General features: G+C 37.2%; 1 protein-coding gene across 7 annotated transcripts in view; it reads right to left on the minus strand.

Annotated features, from left to right (window-relative positions):
- Positions 1-22,510, minus strand: part of HELZ (helicase with zinc finger) — a 148,449-nt gene that overhangs the window by 15,397 nt on the left and 110,542 nt on the right. For all 7 annotated transcript variants that reach the window (XM_045837209.1, XM_045837212.1, XM_045837211.1 and 4 more), the window contains 8 exons: positions 21,348-21,552; positions 16,524-16,575; positions 15,587-15,777; positions 13,611-13,818; positions 8,318-8,397; positions 3,822-4,392; positions 3,167-3,407; positions 1,844-2,360 (listed from right to left, as the gene is read on the minus strand). In XM_045837209.1, coding sequence (XP_045693165.1) covers positions 1,844-2,360; positions 3,167-3,407; positions 3,822-4,392; positions 8,318-8,397; positions 13,611-13,818; positions 15,587-15,777; positions 16,524-16,575; positions 21,348-21,552 — 2,065 coding nt within the window. The remainder of the gene's footprint in view (positions 1-1,843; positions 2,361-3,166; positions 3,408-3,821; positions 4,393-8,317; positions 8,398-13,610; positions 13,819-15,586; positions 15,778-16,523; positions 16,576-21,347; positions 21,553-22,510) is intronic.

Here is a 22,510-nt window from a genome sequence, read left to right on the forward strand (position 1 = left end):
AAAAACCAGAAAACCTTGGTAAGAACAGCAAGGTCTGTGGTGTTCCAACTCACCCTAGTTCCTTCCCCAGCTCTCCAACTCAGTGGTAGCCTGGAAATAAGACCTCGCATTGTGGCCACCAGGACCCAAAGGAGCAGAATGGACCTCTTTCTCAAAAATTTTAATGATTTGTTTTGACCTGTTTGGTGGCTTTTAAAAAAACAGAACAAGACAAAAAAACCACTTGTCCTATTTGTGTCCAACTCAAAGGGGACACATCGAAAACATTCATCAGTGCATATTTCAGTAGCTGCTGCCTGAGACAATGGGCAGTAGTTGGATGGAATGGCAGACTAACCACAAGCTGCGGAGGGCAGGCTGGGCAGTGAGATTCATTCAGGGAATAAGGACTTGGAACAGCTCTGACACATTCCTAGGATCTAGAAGACCACACATGTGCTGAAAGACTCAAAGAGAGCTGGGGTGACTATACACATATCAGAAAAAACATACTAGAAGACAAAAACTGTTAAGCAAGAGAAAGGACATTATAATGATAAAATATTCAATCCTCTAGGAATATATAACAATCATAAACATATGTAAACCTAATGACAAAGTCCCAAAAACATGAAGCATAAACTGATCGAACTGAAAGAAGTAGGAAATTCAACAATAATAGCTGGAGACTTCAATACACTACTTTCAATAACAGATACAAAACCTAACAGAAGATCCAAGGAACTGAAATTCGAACAGCAGTGTGAACCAAACAGATCTACAATGTCTGCAGAACACTCCACCCTTCTCCAGGGCACCTGAAACTCTCTCCAGGAGAGACCATGTGTTGGGCCCCAAAACAAATCACAATACATTTTAAAAGATTAAAGTTATACCAATATGGGCTCCAACCACAATGGAATAAAATTAGAAATGAATAACAAAAGGAAATTTGGAAAACTCACCCTAGATATACTTGTTTTCTCTAATTTTGCCAAACATGCACCCTAAACATTATACTAGAGGTTCTGGCCAGGATAATTAGGCAAGAAAAAAAATGCATTCAGGTTGGAAAGGAAGGACAAAGCTATATTTGCAGATGGTTTTATCTTCTATATAAAAAAATCCTAAGGTATCCACAAAAAACCTATTAGCACTAATAAAGAGTTCAGCAAGTTTTTATGGTCTACGCCAAACAGCACTTCTTTGGAAGCTTTATAACGTGGAATTAGAGATTTTCATATCAGTGATGCTCTTTGGAAATACGTAAGTAGTTTAAGATAAAAAATTTCAATATACCTTAAAATGCTTAGTGTAATACAGTCAATTCTATGTTAAACACTGCACATTCTGACATCTGGGAGTCAGTGTACCATCTGGTATCACCTGCCACGTCTAAGAAACCACCAGGATAAGGCACAGGATAAAGAGCACAGGACTTGGGACTGGCCACTGGCTGAGAAAGCCAACCTCTACAAAAAGTTCTAATGAACAAATCTGTAATAAACAAATGTAACTTAAGCAAAAAGATAAATCACTAAAAGCCATTTCCCCAAATTAGACAGGACTAAGCCAGCTTCCCTCCTCAAGTCAGTCAGATGGTGAAATGTTCCAAAACAACAATAAAAGACTCTAAGGGGCTTCATGCTTCAACAATAATGACCATTCTTAAACGTCTGAAATACCCCACTTAGGGCCGGAGGGTGGGCTGGGGAGGATATGATTAAAGTATGTTCCAAGATAAGAGTAGTTTTAATGGACTGTTAAATTCAGTAAGATCTGTCCACTATTTTCAAATCAATAAATACTGGTATTTTTTGCAATCAACTAATCTTGAAGAAAATAGGAAGAGAAAGGCATTTACCTCTTCTAAGCTAGGGAGCGAAGAAGAAGACACTGTTCGAGATGACAGTGGGTGAAATGGCTCTTGACCGACAGCATGTTGATGATTCTGTATTTGTACAAAAGGATTCTGTGGTGGCCTGTGAGGCAGCGGAGGTAGGCCATAGGGAAAACCTGGCCCCATTAGGTGATTCTGTTGTAAGTTAGCAAAAGTCCATGCTCCATCAGGTGCCAGGTATTTCAAGGGAGGCGGGGCAAGGTGTTCAGATGGCAACGAAAAAGGCGAGCTGAATATCTGGGGTGGTAGGCGCTGTGGAAATGCCTGGTTGTTGGCTACTTCAATGTCTCTGCTGTTGTCATTAAAGTTAGAAAAGTGGCCACTGTGGTCTGTACTGGAAGGGGGAGATGGGACTGCTGGTGGGCTCCTGGTCTGAATTTGTCTATATTGCAAAAGTCTTGATTGAGGTGGTGGCATTTCAGCGAGTTCCCGTGCTTCACTTGGATCACGATTAGACAGTTCTCTGAGTAAGCCTTGCAACCTACAGAAAGACAATGAAATATGAGGAGAAAACAAAAAAAGGCTCCAGCACATTAAGGAGAGCTTAGTCAATGACATGAAATTTCTACAAACAAAATCATAATACATAACTTGAGCTAACATTAATTAATCTCAAATATAAGCGTTAACACTCAACAGATGCTGAACTGAAGACACTGAGTGTGCCGAAGTACCTGATTTCTTTGTTTTCCCTCTGTATAAAAACAGCTGTCCTTGTCTCTACCTCCAGTAGCGGGCAGTGATAGAAGGTCACCATGATGGCGAACCTTATGCAGAAGGCATTAGGAAACACTTCAATGCATTCACATGACACTGGCCACAAAAACAAGTTTAGAGTCAGAACTGAACACTCAAAAATATCTGTAGTTAAAAGAAGGTAGGATTCGGTGCTACTAGAAAAAAATTAATAATATATTTATCATTGTTAACTTTCAACCATTATTTTACTTCTGTCTTCATTCATTCTTCATAAGTATTGCTACTGAGTATGAAAACACACTATTGAGTAGGATGGTATGCTTCTTTTCTAGAAGAGACCACAAAGCAAAGGGCCATGTTATTTTCCACTCCCCAGCACACTGTCCATGCCTAGATCTGCAGCTACTTCTAAATTGATTTATCTATATTTTAGGATCAATCAATAGAAACTGTGTAGCATGTGCCCAGAAGGCCAACATCTAATTTCTCTGGGGACAATATTCCAATGTGAGGCTAAAAGAACAACATTCAAGAAAGAAAAGAGTGGGTGGGTCATGTTTCAGAGGCTGGTTTTAGTTGCTGAAATACCTGGAAACCGTTGTTTCTGCTTCACCTTCGGCACCGCTAGGGAGCTTCCAGTCTGCCCTCACTGGCGGCTGATGTAACCCAATGGGCGGCTGAGGAAGATGCTGGAGGTGAGGGTGTGGATGGTGATGGTGTGAGTATGGAATACCGCCCTGACTCAGATAGGCATGGTGCTCATTCCACTGCTGTAACCGCACTTGCTGCTGCCTTAATGTTTCCAGGGCCACACTCCCATGCATACGATCTGTAAAAACATTTGTGGAAAGTTTAAGTTTTCACGCATGCAGGGTCTCCACTTAACTTTTTCAAGAGTTTTTACAACCAGATATTCTCCACAAATACAAAGACATGGCTATAGTTTGGGTTTTGGAGAAAGCAAATGTTTTCTAAATTTGCAGGTACCTGGGGTTATGGTAATGATGATGATGATGATGATCCTTCCTTAGCTACATAATCACGTACCCTGGCATCGACTGGATGCTTAACATTATATAGCATTTGGAACTAGATTCTGATTATTACACTAAGTGATTAGGTTTTGCTGGTATTATTTAAAGAAATGAATGAATCCTGATCCACATTAGTACTCTATAGTACCTGTCATGATAGGTAAATAATTTCTGACTTTGTCACTTCCAGTAGTGACAGGAGAACTTACCTAGAGCCTCCCCTATAGGCAGTCCTGGGGGGTTCTCATCAGTGAAGTTATTCAGATGTGAAGGAATAATGGGGCCAGGCTGTGCAATGGCTCGCAGGGGACTGTGGCCTTCTTGCAGCATGGGAGGGTGCTGCTGCTCAGGAATCACGGCCTCTGCAGGAGGCGACTGTGGTCGATGAGAAACTGCATTATTAAAAAAAGCACTGTTGGGCCCTGACTGGTAGGCAGGAGAAAGTTGAGGAGGTGGCTGCTGAGTCAGCGGATTCAACGGATTCTGCTGCTGGACTACCTGATTTGGTTGGGATGGCATTTGATTTGGTTGTTCAGGCAAATTATTCTGCTGCTGATTTAACAAGGCGTGCTGCTGCGGAATTGGAAACGGTGGTCTTGGGAGCTGGGGGAGGGGATGAAAATGACGACTGGGGATTGCATACTGTGCGTGGGGGGCGGGGAGGGGAAGGTTTATGTGTCTTGGGTTGAGATTATCTTTGCGATGAAATTTGGTATTGGGATAAACAACACCAGGACGTGATTCAGGACTTCTGTTCTGTGGATTTGATTCCAAATCAATCTAGGGAAAAAAATAAGAAGTCTTTTTAACAGTGGAAAAATCCAAGTCCTGTGGCTCTCCACCTTTCCCTACCCCTAGCACATCTTAAGGATATCACACATTCTTATCAGTAATAGCAAGAGTGCAGGGTACCCAATCAATCACTTTCTGACACTCAAATTAGGAAATAATTATTTTTTAAATTACAAAAGATGAAACAGGTAAACAGCATGTTAAGTCTGAGTCATAAGGAGAGATACTGCCATTTTATTAGCATATCCACTTTAATTCCTTCAAAAAACATTATTTTTAATTTCACACTTTCTTCCTTGGAGGATAACCATTTATTCCCTTCTGATACAAATCATTAAAATGTGTTCTTTCCTTCTGATTTTATTGTTTTTACATATATCTTCAAAGATACTTATCTTAATTTGAGAAAACTTGAAGTGAACAAATAAATAATTTATTGCCTTAGTATAACCAATTTGGTTGTCAGTTTTTGGTATTAGTTATTGACATTTATTCTCTTGAGAAACATTTTTGAGGGCTCACCAAGGGCATTGTGCCTGGTGTTAGAGATTAAAAAGCAATAAAAAGATTCAGTCTGTACCCTCAAGAGCTTAGAGCAGCAGGGGTTGGCCAACTATGGCCCCAGGCCATTTCTGGCACGACGGATTTCTGTAGGTTTTACTGAACACAGCCACGCTCATCCCATCCATTTACTCATCGGTTGTGGCTGCCTTCTAACTATAGGGGCAGAGTTGAGTGGGTGCAACAGAAACCATATGACCCACAAAGCCTGAAGATTTGCTATCTGGTCTTTTGCAGAAAAAGCTTGCTAAGCCTTGGCTTAAGAGCCCAGTAGAGGATGCTAACATGCAAACATAAAATCAGAAGGGCTGTAAGAGAAAATGATGAGATCCTAGCGCCTGGGAAAATTAAAAGTGGCTTCACAGAGGCTGTGGCATTTGAGTTAAATCTTGCTCAGAGAGCTGGAGTTTTCCAGGGTGGGTAAGACATTCTAGGTAAAGATAATAGTTTATACAAAAGTGGAGAGAGGAGAAAAAGTATGGCAGACTTGAAGAGCATGAGAAGTTGTATGTTTGTAGAGCCATAACTTCACTTGTTTCTATGTTGTTTTCCCCTTCTTGACATTAAATGAAGCTGTAAGAGCCCAATTATACTCGACCTTGAAAGATTCAATACTGAGTATGAACGGTTTTTTATCCTGCAAACTGTGGCAAGTTCCAAAGGTTTGTAAGGTAGGGAATGCTGTCATCCTTCTGCCATGTGAGTGTCATCATAAATGGTGACAATGTGAAAAATAAACATAAGGTGGAAAGAAGCATTTTTTTCTTTTCCATCTTTGTCAAAACACTCAATGAGCTGTTTTTGTACTTCAGTGTTGAAATGGTCACTGAAGAGTACTTGCCTCACCAAAGGCTCTCAAGTTAAACATAGAATCGGCCACTCCCAAGAACAAAGAACAAGTAGCTTGTTCCTGAATTGAAGCTGGGGTACACCTGGCAAGCAAGCTCTATACCAACCCAGCCCCAAGTGCACTCTCATCTCTAATTACTACCTGAAATGGACTGCCATTATGTTGGGCCAATTTGCATACACCTAGTTCTTCAAATTACTGGGTGCATCCAAATTGTCTAGAAAATGAAATGAGAAGGATGACAACTCTGTCCTAGTCGGCCTAAGCTGCTGCAATACCTGCTCTTCAAATGTCTCAGAATCTGATTAAAGTTCTTTATAAATAAACATTTTGCCCCATAAATCTTCAACTTTTTAAAGACTGAAGCTACATTCAGTTGGGATATACTTTTCCAAAGACTGTTGATATGCATACTCTGATTGCATGAGGGAAATCAAGATTAGATGTCAAGGCTGTTTGTGAATAAGCCAGTGTTTTAATTGCCACCTTCCCTTCTGATTTTGACATGGGCAGGTAACTAGGCCAGGGCCATAGAATTTAGATCAAGATGTGCTACTTTCTGATACTACAATGAGCCAGGCAGGACAGGGGACTGTAAGGTCTGAAGGAATCTGAGTCTATTATTATCAGAATTAAATTATCACTTTCCTCCTAATACTAAGTACCCAATTCAAGGAGAACTAGGAAGTGTTCTTCTGCAGGACAAAGCATCAGGATGGGAAGGAAAATGAAACACATCTATCAGTTTGCTGAGTCTCCTAACAGGGAAGGACCATAACAGAAATTTAAAAACAAGGATATGAAAGGCACTTAGCTATTCTGGCTTCATTTGCTCTGACAGCACCTAAGACTCTGACACGTGGTTTGGTCCCAAGCTGCCTCTGACTGCAACTGCCGCTGCCACTGCGTGGCCCTAACTAACTTGCTGTTGTCTCCCTGCTCCCTTCCCAAGCACCCAGGACTCCTGCTTGCACTGCTGCTGCCCTCCTACTCTGCTGGGAAGTCCCTGGCTGCCTCATTCACAATGCAGCTCCCTCTATGGGTACTGGGCCCTCCCAGCTGGGGAAACTAAGAGTCAGAGCTGCTTACGGGACATAAACTGAATCTAGAGAGCAGTTCCTTACAGCAATGCCAGGGTTGGAGATACAGATTTGGAAATCATTGTCATGGAGCAGGTATCTGAAATCATAGAAAAGGACTAGTTCATAATAATAAACCACAGTATGCAAAGAGAGGTGTGGGCCAGTGACAGAACGCTGAAAAACCCTGACTTAAGGACTGGGAACAGATGGGAAGGAGGTGGACAGGAGCTTATCAGAGGGACAGAAGGTCACGTCAGAGCGAGTTGTGAAAAGTAGAAATGTGTGTCACAGAAACCAAAAAGAAACAAGATGGTCAAGATGAAAGAAGTAGAAAACGGTGCCAAACGCCAGAGAGAAGCCAGTCAAGTGAGACCACAGCTAAAGCATGTTCGTAACACGTGGGCCCTTAGAACACAGCAGTTAGTGAAATGCTGAGCTCTGGCACTAGACTGTGTTTGCTGAGAGGCATGTAAAGGTGAGGTGGGAAGGAGAAATTAGGTTAGTAGCTATAAGAAGATGAAGGTCAAAGAAAGTGTCTCTTTAAAAAACAGTCTATCAATCAATTTACTTATGGCCTGAGGAGGAAGAACCCAGCAGCTAGAAAGAATCTAAAGATAAATGAGAAGGGACAAGGCCTGTGAGGTGATCAGAAGGGGAGAGATCAGTTTTAAGGGGAACTCCTCCTCTGAGACCAGTGATAAGGAGGTGAGGCTGTTCAAGGACGAAGAAAAGTCTAAGGTTTTAAGCTAACAGGGTGAATCCTGATGACCAAGGTCTAAGGCAAGGTCATCTCCTGATTACAAGGGTAACAGAAGGGGCATGAGAATCAGGCCTGAGGAGAGCTGCGGAGCAAACTGGGCCGAAGGAGCCAGGTATGTGCACAAGAAACGTGGGAGAGCCGCTTGGGCTCCTGAAGATTAGAAAACACAAATTTCCAGCAGTACTAATTCAGCCAGTAATCTGACTTTCCCTAACTGGCTCACACACAGAAGCAGAAAAGGTAGATGAACGGAGGGAGAGAGTTAAGGATTTATCACTGGGTATGAGGAAAGAACAAGGTGAGGGACTTCAGAAGTTAAGTCCTGCTTCTCTGAGGAAGTTAATGCTTCCTTCTTCTTCACTATATAGCTCTTCTCATTTTGAGACTATTTTTAATGACTCATCTTTTAGCTGTGTCTTCATTTACTAATTTATCATGGCAAGTCTCTAAATCCAAGTCTATCACCAGTTATCACAATCTGAGAAGAGTATAGTGATAAGTTAATAATGTAGCCAAAGAAACGGTGGAGAAAAAGAGGCTAACATGACCCACCAGACCACTGTGAAACGATAAACATAAAAAATATACAGAAAAAGGTAAATGCTTTTTTTTAACATTAAGATTCTAAATCCATTGGAATAATGCATGTAAGCAGCATACCTGTTTTGATTCTGTAGGCTTTTTCTCTGGTGTTCGAATCTTATTAATTTCAGGTCCAGGATTATTTGTATCACTTTTACCTAAGAAAATATTTTAAAATTTTTATAAATTGTCTCCAGTGAATATTGTATTTCCAATGACTATCCATTATTAGACAAAAGAAGTAAAGTGTTTTAAACATTTTTCACCCATTATTATTGATTTTATACTACTGCTTGAGTTTTGTTCTTAAATTTTCAGTGGCAGTTTCTCTGCAAGAAAGAAAATTTATAAATATAGCAAACCTCACTGATAAGGCAAAAGCTTAATAAAGGATAATCTTAAAATATCAAATAATTCCAGAGATAATTTTCCAATCTCTAGGAATTTACAGCCTCAATTTCTTAAACTAGACAGAGAAAACAACTTGGCATTCTTGCTTATTTATAAAGGCTCAAAAATTTGGTTATTTACAAATGCAATTAAGCAAAATCCAAATAATGTGTCAATCTAATGTTGTAAAAGGAATCTACACTGAATAAAGATATTCTGAAAGAAATGTAATTATATGTTTAAAAGTAATAGATATCAAAATAAATATAAGTGAAAGATAAATAGTAAAGGAAGCAAAATTAATATTAAAACTATCACAATTAGACTGCTACTTCATGCATGGGAAAGGCTTTTAATATATAACAATTAACTGCTGGATATTTTAAATTCCTTGAAAGAATCCTTGATTTAGGTTCTTGTTCAAAAACATTCCCTTAGGAATGCCACCAAAACTGAATAATCAATTATCATGCCAGGATGGCCTTACAACCAAACCTCCAGAAATAAAAACTGCAACATCTGAGAGGAAAAGCACACTGGATGGAATTAGTGGCAAGACAGACCATGCATAAGCAGCACACAGTGAAGCAGAAGGCAGAGCAACAAAAACAATGCAAAATTTAATATAAAAAGAAAAATATTATTTTAGTGACTGCTATGACGAAGTAACTGCTTGAGCTAAAGCCAAACCAAAATTTTTTTAAATGAAGAGAGCATCTTAAAATGTGGGGAAACTTTTTAAAAAATTTTTTAGATTTTATTTATTTTTAGAGAGGGAAGGGAGAGAGAGAGAGAGAGAGAGAGAGAGAGAGAGAGAGAGAGAGAGAGAGAGAGAGAGAGAGAGAAATATCAATGTGCGGTTGCTGGGGGCCATGGCCTGCAACCCAGGCAAGCGTCCTGACTGGGAATTGAACCTGTGATGCTTTGGTTCACAGCCTGTACTCAATCCACTGAGCTATGCCAGCCAGGGCAAAATGTGGGGAAACTTTAAGCAGACTAATATCTAGGTAGTTGGAATTCCTGCAAAAGAGAGAAGGTAAGACAGGAAAAAACTATCTAAAGAAAAAAAGGGTCAAAATTTTCCAAATTTGATGAAAACTATAAACCCACAGATCCAAGAAACTCAACCCCAAAGACAAGAAGCCCGAAGAAAACTATTGATATACCAAGAAATGCTATAATCAAATTACTAAAACCAGTATAAAGGAACTCTTAAAAGCAGTCAGGGGAAAAAGGACACATTTCATACAGAAAAACAAAGATAAAGTTGACATCAGATTTCCCTGAAAAAAACTCATCACCAGCAGATCTGCACTACAAGGAATGTTAAAAGGACTCCTTTGGGGAGAAGGAAAATTGTATCAGATAGAAACATGAATATATAGAAATAAATGTGATCAGAAATACTAACTCCATGGGTAACACAAAATATTATTTTAAACTTTTTAAAAAGATTCTTGGATGTTTAAACAAAAATAACAATGTGTAAAGCGTATAACATATATAAAGGTAAAATGCATTATGACAATATCACAAAGGCCAGAAGAGAGAAAAAAGGAACTATTATAAGGTTCTTTTACTGTACAAGAAGTGTTAAATATAAATTGCAAAGTAGCCTGTGATAAGTTTAAGATGTATACTATATACCCTAAAGAAAATACTAAACTAATAAAGTTATAGCTAATAAGCCAACAAAGGAGATAAAATGGAGTCATAAAAAATACTCAAATAATCCAAAAGGCGGCAGATTAAAAGGAAACAAAAAACAGATTGGGCAAATTAAAAAACATTTAGAGCAAGATGATAAAACCAAGCCTAACTATATCAATAATCACCTTAAGTATAAATGGTCTAAATAACCCAATTAAAAGAGATTATCACATTGGATTAAAAAAAAAAACCCACAAGAGTCAACCATATGCTTTCTAAAGGAAATGTGTTTTAAATACAAAGACAAAAGTAAATTAAAAGTAACAGATCAATAAATGATATACCTAAACACTACGCAAAACAAAGCTAAGTGGCTTTATTGTTATTAAGCCAAATAGATCTCCGAGCAAAGACTATTACCAGGGATAAAGAAAATCATTCATTCCATCATGATAAATGAGTTAATCAAGAGCACAGTATTTTAAATGTTTATGTATAGAATTTCAAAGTGCATCAGGTAAAATAAAAAATTTACAAATACCAATTACACTAGAAGATTTTGACATTCTCTCTCAATATTTATTTTTTAAAAAGTAGGCAGAAAATCAACAAGGATATAGCAGACTTGAACAATCCTATCAACCAATTTGACCTAATTAGCATTTATACAGCATTCCATTCTTCCCAAATGCACATGGAAAAGTTACAGAGATAGACCACCCTGGGTCATAAAACAAATCTCAGTAAATTTAAAAGGATTCAAGGCATACAAAACATGTTCTCTTAGCACAATGGAATTAAAGTAAAAATCAATAACAGGAAATTTCTTTAAAAATCCCCAATAATTTTGAAAAATAAAACTCACCTTCCTAAATAATTCATTGATCTAATTTCAAGAGAAATTAGAAAGTGTACAGAATTGAATAAAATAAAAATAGAACATTGGAATTTGTGGAATACACTACTGAGGAGGAAAATTATAACACTAAATGCCTGTACTAACCTTTCACCTTAAAAAACAAATGAAAATTAAAGACCTTAAGAGATACATGCCCTGTTCATATATCAGAATACTCAATATTATTAAGATACCAATTCTCCCCAAATTGAGCTACAGGTTCAACACCATCCCAATCAAAATCCCAGCATGGTTTTTTTTGTAGAAACTCACAGCTGATTATAAAATGTGTGTGGAAATGCAAAGGACCTGAAATAGACAATTTTGAAAAAGAATGAAGTTGGAAGATTTGCACTACTAGATTTCAAACTGTTTATAAAGCTATAGCAATCAAGAGAGTGTATTGGGCATGACCATAAACATATGCATCGATAGAACAGGATAGACTCCACATATGTGGTCAACTGATTTTCAACAAGGGAACCAAGTTAGTTTAATGGAGGAAGGGCAGTGTCTTCAACAAACGGTGCTGAAACAACTAAAATGTGTGTGTGTGTGTGTGTGTGTGTGTGTGTGTAAACAGCACAAAACAACAAAAACCCTCCAATCCTTACTTCACACCATATACAAAAATTAATTCAAAATGAACCAATGTAAGAACTAAAACTATGAAAATTCTTGGGAAAAAAGATAATCTTTGTGATCTTAGGCAAAAATTTTTAAACTGTTAAGAAAAAGAAAAGACAAGCCATATCCTCAGTAAAAACATTTTCAAAACATATATCTAATTAAAGATTTATTTCTAAAATGTATAAAGAATTCTTATACGACAAACCAATAAAAAAGCAGCACTTGATCAAAGATACACAGATGGCAAATAGGCCTAATGAAGACACTCAGCATCATCAGTCATTAGGAACACACACATTAACACCACAGTCGGAGACTATCAGATCCCCTGGCAAGAGTAACATTAGAAAGACCGACAATATCAAGTGCTAATAAGAATGTGGAGCAACTGGAAATCACATACAGTACGGCAGAAACGAAAAATGATCCAGTGACTTTAGAAAACAGTAAGGCAATTCCTTATAAAGTTATAATATTTCACTACTGTTTACCCAAGAGAAATGAAAACATACGTTCAAACTTGTATTCATAGCAGCTCAGGAACCAAAAATTAGAAATAATGAGGAGTCCATCAGTTGACGGACAGATAAAAACATGGCAGTGCATTCATGCACTGGAATGTTAATCAAAAGTGAAAAAGAACAAACAATTGACACAGGTAATGTGAATCAGTCTCAGAAGCATTAAGCTAAGTGAACAAGCCAAACCAAAAAAACAACTCCTCTATGATTTCATCCATGACACACTAGAAGAAAGATTAAAGTCAGATTAGTGGTTGCCCAGGGCTGGGGGCTGGAGGAGACTGACTACAAAGGGACATGAAGGTCCCTGTCTGAAATCATGTAAATACGTATCCTGAATTTGGTGGTAATTAACAACTTTGTGTATTTGTTAAAACAACTGTACATTTTAAAAGAATGAATGTTACTGCATGTAAATTATACCTCGGTAAGTCTGACTTTAAAAATATAGTGGATAATTTTCTCCTATTTACAATTCCAAAAGACAAGAGACTATCACTTGCATTAGAAACAACTACTTTAAGCCCTGGCTGGCATAGCTCAGTGGATTGAGCACGGGCTGCGAACCAAAGTGTCGCAGGTTCAATTCCCAGCCAGAGTACATGCGTGGGTTGCAGGCCATAACCCCCAGCAACCGCACATTGAGGTTTCTCTCTCTCTCTCTATCTCCCTCCCTTCCCTCTCTAAAAATAAATAAATAGAATCTTTAAAAAAAAAAAAAAGAAACAACTACTTTAAATCAATTATTGCCACAAGAGCATTAGTGTTTAGTATACCACAAAAATATTTTGGGTCAACAGAAATGTTTAGCAAAAGAGAGGTTTCTGTCTCAATTTTAAATAACTACCATTTAAAACACTTTAAGTACTGGTCCTGGCCTGGTAGCTCAGTTGGTTAGAGCATCACCCCAATATGTCAAGGTTACAGATTCAATCCCTGGTCAGGGCACATGCAAGAATCAACCAATGAATGCATAAATAAATGGCACAACAAAAACTAATGTTTCTCTTAATCTTTCTCTCCCTTAAAAAATAATATATAACACTTTAAATATTAAAATTTAATATTTTTCAAGAAATTAGTAATACCAATCATAAGTGGTAGGTTACATACATCTGTATCTTCTGGAGAGAGGATCTATAGTTTTTATGTCAGATTGTTTTCTCAAAGAGGTCTATGATCTATAAACAAGTTAACAATCATACTGTTAAAGGAACTTTATATATTGATACAACTTGGCATATCATCAGTTTAGAAACGTGAGAACAGCAAAGCAACTCACCATTTCGATTTTGCTCATGCTGATCCTTCTCCTGATGCTGGTTTTGTGGCTGCCCTATGCTGACAGGTGGATGATGCCCAAGGCCATAAGGTATAGGAGACCCCCGTCCATGTGTCTGTAAGAGGTTCATATTATAGGCCATCGCTGCCTGGTGTGTAATGATTCGAGGATCAACAGCAAACCTACCCTGGTATCCTGTCCATGGCACCTAAGTTATTACAAGAAACAAAATAATTGCACTACATACATTTAGAAAGGCAAACTGCTTCAGTGCTGTGATCAGGAAAAAGCAAATACACACAGAGATGTTAATTGTATCAAAATGAATAACTACAAAGTCAATGCTAATAGTAACAACTGGTAGAATTACTGGTACATCTCAAATGGCCTCAAATGGCTCCCTGAATCTTTAGTAAGGGAAAGCTGATCATTTTACAGGTTAGGAAGAAATAGAGGACTTAAAATAGGTAATTAATTATTCCTTAATGCATTCAATCATTTTATAGACTTGAACCATTTCCCCTCAATATGAATGTATACAGATTACCATGAACATTATCTTTTAAAGTCCTAAGTATATAGTTATAGAGTTTAACAGACTAAGAGGATGGGGAAAAACTAAGAAGCAATTTAGTCTAAGGAGTCTCAACTCGAAAAATATGTATTCCAACTTTATATGAATAACCAAACATTTAACATTTATTTATGATAGGCAAAATTCATAAAGGTCATTAGTTTAAATTAATGCTTTTGATTAATTAGATTCTTCCCTTAAATTATAGAAACAGAAAATTTCTTTAGGTATATATATAAATAATACCTGCATATTAACATAAAAGGGATAAATACAATGACACCTGAGCTTCTGCCCCTATTATTTTATTATAACTGCTAAATGCAGACTCTCAGAAATCTTATATAATAAAAGCCTCTTTGACCTAGTAAAATGAAATATAAATCCTAAGGGACTTACTATTTAAAGCAGATGATGTATAATGTTGCCAGGCTGTCTGGGAAGAAATAACTCAGCTAAAACTGAAAGTCTATGGGGAGTGGGCATGAATTACACATTTCTTACTGACAGTTATTCTCATTGGCTGCTGTGACTGTGAACTACCATGATCAATGTGGCTGAGAAACGCTTGCAACTCAGCAGTTTCCCATTCTGGGGATGTGGGCAGGGGCACCAAAGATCCTTGGCAATGATCCCCTCTGCAGGTATTAAGAGTACTCACTTTGAATGAAAGAAAGGCTTTCTAGACTAAAATTCCTGACTTTGGAAATATTAGTATATCAGCAAATTCCAAATATCAGCAAATTACCAAAATTACCAAAATATTCAAATATCTTAAAGGAAAAAAATGGGTTTACTACAAGATGGAAGTCCTCTAAAAATTACAGTCTTAGAAAAGATTTAATAATGTTTTTAAGTACCAGTAAGATTTCATAAGATGCGGAATTTCACAGATAAATTTAGATCCAAGGGAGTCAGACTAATCCAAACCTCTTTGCCTCCTCCAAAGAACTGTATCTCTTAGTAAGGGTTAGTGAATTGTACAAGAATAAAATGCAAAAGATAAAAGAAAAATACCACCTTACCAAGTAAGAGCCCAATTTACTATCTCTGTTAACTTTTAAACCCAATTTCCCCAGTAAAAATATTTTAAAAGAATACAAAGGCTTTTCAATCAAAATATCCAATTTACAGATTTCTTCATAGCCAATGACAACCTAGTAACAAATTATAAGCAACAATTCACATTTCTTTGATCATTTCAAAACTAGAAGATAAAAGATAAGAATTGCTTTAAAAGAAATTAATAGTCATTGAAAAGTTTTTTTAAAGGTTGAGAACACTATTTTTTAAAGTTTTTAAAAAAATTAACAGTCATTTAAAATTTTTAAAAAAGGTTTAGTTACTTTTTAGTAGAGCCTAATTTATTTTATTCAATAGAAAGTATCACATATCCACTTACAGGTAAAGGCACCGACATAACTACATTCCCTCCATAGACAGCAGGTACATAAAGAATACTTGTCCCAGTGTGAGGATCTATTCTCTGAACAGGGCTTGGAGATTTCCCCAAATTTGGGTGAGGTCCCAGAGGGGGTGGAGGAGTATATGCTCTAATGGGATTCCCAATAAGTACAGAAGGATTGGGCTGAACTGAAAAATAAACAGAGAAAGAATATACTCAAAAGCTGTACATGTTCATCCAGACAAAAATAATTTACATCATCCAATAGCAAATATATATTTCCCAGGTTTGTCATAAGATATTTTGCAGTCAAAGAATTATTACAGTGTGGAAGAGTAAAGCACATTAAAAAAACCATAACCACTTAAAAATGTTCCCTAAAACTAGCTTGAGATATGCAAAGTATTTCTTTTATAAACTAGCATATTTTTAAATATCTTCTGAGGCTAGAGATGTGTCCTTCAAGACAGAAAACCATGCACCCATATACACTCACAATAAACATTCCTCCAAGAATAGGAAAATATACACAATTCTTCAGAATAAAGTTTTGACTTGCAATGGTAATAAAGCCACATACAAATAAAGGATTAACAATTATTATTTTAAAAGCATAATTCTGCAACATTTTAAATAACTGAAATAAACTTTACCTTGAAATTTGTATGACCCAACATTTGTAAGATATAAATATGTTCCAAAAACTTATGTTGCATAGAAAGCTTAAATGCTTTACCGCCAAGTTTCTGGATATGGACCTTGGTACCTACAAAACCACCCCTTTTAAGAAATGACATATAACTGGAAGAATTAAGTGAGTTCTAAAGTGTTTCTGTGTGTGTCCTTCTCCCCACCCTCCTCTTTCAAATGATGAAATCTGTGGTAAACCTGTATCATAAAAGTGAGTTTTCAGAGGGCTCAAGTTTCCACTTACCAATTCCATCATTCTGGAAATGATCATTCTGGGTATGATGGAGGCTTTTCCCCTTTACAGAAAAAAAACCCAATGTATAACAAACATATTTAACATTAGAAACAATAACCATTTTGCTAATCCTATGCAAATCAAATGTTTACAGCAACAGTAAAACTGAAAAGGACTACATGACTGTTAAGTAACTCCCACCAGACTGCTCTGAGCCGCCTTCCTGTGTAAATATTAAGTCACGGTGCTAGAACTTAAGTGTTCTCAGCCTCAAGTTAAGGATATCTAAAATTCTCTTTTGACAATAATCCTTTTTTGTTCTAAGATTTTACTTATTTATTTTTAGAGAGAGAGAAAGAGAGGGAGGGAAACATCAATGTGTGGTTACCTCACACACACCCCCTAATGGGGACCTGGTCCACAACCAGGCATGTGCCCTAACTGGGAATTGAACCAACGACCCTTTGGTTATCAGGCCCCCACTCAATCTACTGAGCCACACCAGAAGGGTAGAGCATCAAAAATGTACATATACTTTAACCCAGTAATTGCACATCCAGGAATGTATCCAAATGGAGTAATCATGAATTTGGACACAGATGTTCATCACAGCACTATTTATACATGTTATGACATGTTAACAACCTAAATGTCATCAGTGGAGGATTTACTAAGTAAGCAATGAGATTCACATAATGGTATACTGGTGCACCATTAAAAATTATGACTTTTGGGCAGAAACAATATTTGAAGAGACAATGGTTCTGAATTTGCAGACTTTAAAAAATTTCTTTCTCTTTCCACTGGCTAAATGTAACACATAAAGCCATTAAACAACACAAGTAGCACATTATAGAATTTACCCTTAGACACATACAAATTTGCTATATGTACATTACATCTGAAAACCGAAGGAGGAGAAAATGTCTATAGCAAGAAGAAAAATCCATTCTTGACCACAGCAAAAGTACAGTAATACTTCATTTATCTCCCTGTCAGCAACATTAAATATTTAGATCAGCACTAAACATCAGAGATCAGTCGGTTAATTGTGGGTGGGCAAGGGCAGCTAAGTTCTAACTTTAAAAAGTAAAAAAAAAAGTCAAAATAAAACCATATTTGGTCTATTAGCCATAAGAGAACCTTCACAGTGATTGGCACTAGGTTTAAAAAACAAACTCCTGAGGAGAGAGAAGTGATACAAAAAGCAGGCAGAAGAAAGCAGAAAAAGTGAAAGGAGAAAACGGCAGACAGCGGAGCTGACAGAAGCAGGTGGGAAGATCAGAAGCATGAGCAATTAGACGTGACAAGAAGAGCAGTCAGGGGCACATACACTGACAGAGTGAAGGAGAGCGGATGACAGAGAAAAGAAATAGTTCTAAGAGGCTAACAAACCATTTAGATTTCCTAGTCTCTGAGGATCCATCAACCAGGGGCAGCTGTGTAGTATGTGATGTAAACAGTGATTTAGGCAGTGTAGGAGGCAGAAGAGTGCCCCAGAGATGTCCATGCCCTAACCCTAGAACCCCTGCATATGTCATGCTATGTGGCAAAAGGGACTCTGCAGATACAATTACAGTTATGGACTTACGGAGGTTATCCTGAATTATCTGGATGGACCCAATCTAATCACATGAGCCCCAAAGGCAGAGAAATTTCTCCAGCTGGAGTCACAGAGATGCAGCAGAAGAGGAGTTAAGAGAGATGGTGGGAGGGGAAGTCAGAGACTCCAAGGGAGAGAAGGATTCAATGTACCATAGACAGCTCTGAGGAAGGGCTACACACATGAACTGGAGACTAGATAATATTCAGAATTGGATCATCTGAAAAGATTAAAGCATTATTTAACAGATTTTAGTTCACAAGTTGTTTTCCACCATCTATCCTCTGAATAGTTTTTATAGTATGTGCAAATGACTCTGCTCCATTTTATCCAAGCTTCTGGACACTGCTCCCAGCAAGTGACGTGGGAGTCAGCAGAATGAAGACAGGCATACCACTTTTCTCTGGGACAGCTCTGCAGGCACCCGTGAAACAGGCACTGTTAGAGATGAGGCCTGGAGAGAATGAGGCACTGAGGGCTGGCTAGGACTACCCACCCCTGCATCCCCCAACATTGTCTACCTTCACTAAACCATAGCACAGAACTGACATCTTAGTGAGGAGAAGAAAGTTATTTGTTAAATAGCAAGAGGTATATTTTGTTGACAAACAACAGCCTGGGGCAGCAGGTCCAAGAGTAGCACATATACCCTCCATCCAGCCTTCTGATGAAGTTATTTATGTGAAATCTGATTGGGATTTTAAGCCTTAGTTTAACAGTAACAATTCTAATTTCTAATATTTCTTATGCCCAGAATTGTGTTGAAAGGTAAACAATAAGGAAACCTGGGGTGGGGGGGTCTTATGACTTAGTACCACGTTTTCAGAAATATCACTTTTTCTATCAATGAAGTATATTCCCTTTTATCAGACTCCAGCAAGTAAAATAAAATATCTGGGACTTGTCTCCAAGTTCTCCAGTGTGTACATTTGGTGGTGGAGAGTGTGGGAAGTAGGCTGTAGATGAAACAAGATTAAGCTGATAATTAATGAAGCTGGATGATAGGGAATTCATTATACTATTCTCTCAAGTAAAGGTTTGAAATTTTCTGCAAAGGAAGTTAAATTTTAAAAAAAGATTTCAGTAAAAATATAAACTTCAAAACAATTTCATTGAAATTTTAAAAAAAAATACTGGGGAGAGAGAGGGGATAAGGTGACAGAAATAACTTTTGGCTCACAATACCTCTATTATTTAATATTACTGATTATTGTTATATATGATATAAATAATAATTTAAAATAACCAGGCAGCTAGATAATTTGGTGAAATGTTATGTTATTGACACAAAAATAACAGATGATATCTACTTGGATCACTGAAGAAAACTCCCTAAAAAGTTTTTAAAAAATGAAAAGATGGCTGCTTTGCCTTTAATTACACAATCTTCTCATTGGAAAAAAAAAAAAGCCACAGTGTACTGGCTGGTGTGGCTCAGTGGACTAAGCATGGGCCTCTAAATTTAAAAAAAAAAAAAGCCACACTACTGGGTGTATCACAACCACTATTCACTTATCAGATACTTACCGAGCACCCACCACGGGGGGCTAAGCCCTAGGTGCTATAAAGAGAATCTAGAATAGTATTTTTGTCTAGGGAGTTTAGGGTTTTGGAAAAGCAAGTGGATTCACCTTTAAAACAAAAACAAAAAGCACACTGCAGGATCTTGCTTAGGATAACTAGACATTTGGTATCATGGCTTCAATCTAGCTGCATCTACAGGACATTAATTGATGCTTACATTGCTCCATTAAATAAAGAAGAGTTTACTCTATTGTACTTGAGAATGTGCAAAGGGTACAATGATTTTGCAACATTTTAAATAACGATAACATTTAAAAGTTTCTATCCAACTCCTCACATGCCCTAAGCTCCTGTTGCTCCCTGCAGAACCTGTAAAGCCTCCTGCATAAGCTCTTTCTTAAGCTCCACTCATCATCTAAAAAACACCTCAAAGCACTCAGGATGAGCCAGATGTCCTAGGCTCAGAGGCTGGAGCAATAATTAATACAGGCGAAAATCTCTGCCCTAACCGAGCTTATATTCTGGTTTTTGACATGTCTCCCCAATCTCCCACTATCCCACCCACTCAGTGGACTCCTAAACAAGATCTCTGGGGCCGAAACTGCCAGAAACCCACATCCTTCCTCTGACCATCCCCCTCCAACATCTGCTCTAAAGGCTACTTCACTTATCTCTGCTTCCCTAGCACCTACCATAACATGCAGAAGAAACTTAAATAATATCAGTTATTAATAGTTTAAGCTTTAAAAATCTAGAAGATTCATTTGTGCAAAATGCTTAATCCCCTAGTACCCCAAGTCACTAAAGCATTATTGCACATTAGGTTCATTTTTATTAAGCTAAGAATATACAACAGTATATTAACATAGAAAGTAGTTCTCAGCTTAATACCTATTTAACTAAAAAATTTTCAAGATATTAAACCATTAATGATTGCTTACATAATAGGCTTTATATTTTTTTTAAATAAAGCCCAAAACTGACACACTCTATTAACTCACATCAGTAAGTTTAATACCACCTGATGACTAAAAATACACCAAAACACTGGAAGAACAAGTACTAGACATGTTGTTATAACTTTTTCTTCTGCATGTTAAGTGCAAGCATTTTTTTTTCAGGCACCGCTAGTAAATAAACCAGGTGTCTCTGCCCAAAATAACTGAGGTTCAAAAGTAGCAATAGCTTTGCCTCTCTCCCCTCCACTCCCTCTGACTGGATTACTTCTTATACAACAAATATAGGTCAAAATCAGCTTCAAGAAGCCAGCCGAATTTTCTCACTGCGTCAAATACCACTTGAAATGAAATTGTCGCCAATAAAGGATTAGAACTATTTTCTTTATACAAATACTGTTATTATGTTATTCCTTATAAATAACATGCATGCCCAGTCTTTTAAACTGCTTTGTCTTATTCACGTCTTACTAAAACAAGTCTATTAGTAGAAAGGACCAGGAGGTTATATTATTCGAAGGACACAAGAAGAAATCAGGTTCTTGAAAACCTTTTGAGAATGATAATGATGTTCAGCATGGCCAAACACCCCCTGTATTTCCACTTACATGTCCACACTAGACAACGTCCTTGTAGAAACGGCTTGCCACCAAATGTAACCTTCAATACTTAAAGTAGCAGCCCAATAAACCCTTGATACTGCTGCTCTCTTCCCTCCCTTTAAACACTTGTTTCATTAACAGGCTTTACCTTGGGAGGTGACTGCTGCAGCTTGTTGGCACTTCCTGAATGCTGCAGTCTTAGAGCCCGCGGGATAAATTCGGGTGCCAGTGGATTCAACACATACGTCTTCTTCAGTTCTAAAGCCTCTAGCTGAGCTTTGATCTGCTCAAAAGTGATTCCGTGTAGGCTATTATTTTCATGACAAAGGGCAATAAACCGCTCCCAAAATTTCCTACAGAAAAGATTTAGAAGATCAGTTTATAACTTCAGTGGGTGAGAACACAGAAATGAACATGTGCAGCTAAAGATGATTTCAAATTTCCTCCCCTGACCCTAACTCCTTAGGCCCAATATTCGCCTACAATTCAGATATAATCTTCCCACTAAATCACAAAACTTCAGAAGTTGATTCTGAAATCGGAGTCATGTCCAGCATTGTGGAGCGTACAAAGTATGCTGTCAATTAATTTTGGGTGATCAATCATAAGCAACATGGTCAATGCTCAACATGGTCTATCCACACTAACATAGAATAATAGTTTTTATTATCCACATAAGTAAAGATTTCAAAATAACTTATTTTATAGAAGATTTATACTTCTAGGCATACTTATATATGCATATATGTATACATATACATTATATACATGTACGCCATGTACACACATATACATTACACACATATACATGCAAACACACACACAAACATTAAACTAATTTGAATTATGGGGCCAGAGTACCCTGGTGCTGGATGACAAAGGAAAGCCAACTCATGACATAAATCTAAGCCACAAAGTAGATACACCCCTCATTAGAATTCTTAAGAAATAACTGGCTACTTCTGTATTTTTCTCTTACTTAACAGATGCTTGTCACAAACACAAGTGATAACATTGAGTTAAATTATGGAAAATATAAGAAACTGAAATGCTAATTTAATGCTGATTTTTCATTTCCCAATTTTAAAGTTGATTTTTCATTCCCAAGTTAATAAATATTAAAGGAGAAAAATACATTCAGAACTTGTTGCAGTTGTATATTGTTGTTCCTGAACGTTTGTAAATTGATCTCCAATGTAAATAAAATATTAAATACAAATTACAAAAAAGACAACATATAAAAAGTTTAAAAATTTTAAATGACTATTATAAATATGCATACCTATCTTTAATATGAGGCTCAAATAATGT

Source organism: Phyllostomus hastatus, unplaced genomic scaffold (genome assembly GCF_019186645.2).
Source record: "Phyllostomus hastatus isolate PE091 unplaced genomic scaffold, TTU_PhHast_1.1 phas_contig_210, whole genome shotgun sequence".
Lineage (NCBI taxonomy): Eukaryota > Metazoa > Chordata > Mammalia > Chiroptera > Phyllostomidae > Phyllostomus > Phyllostomus hastatus.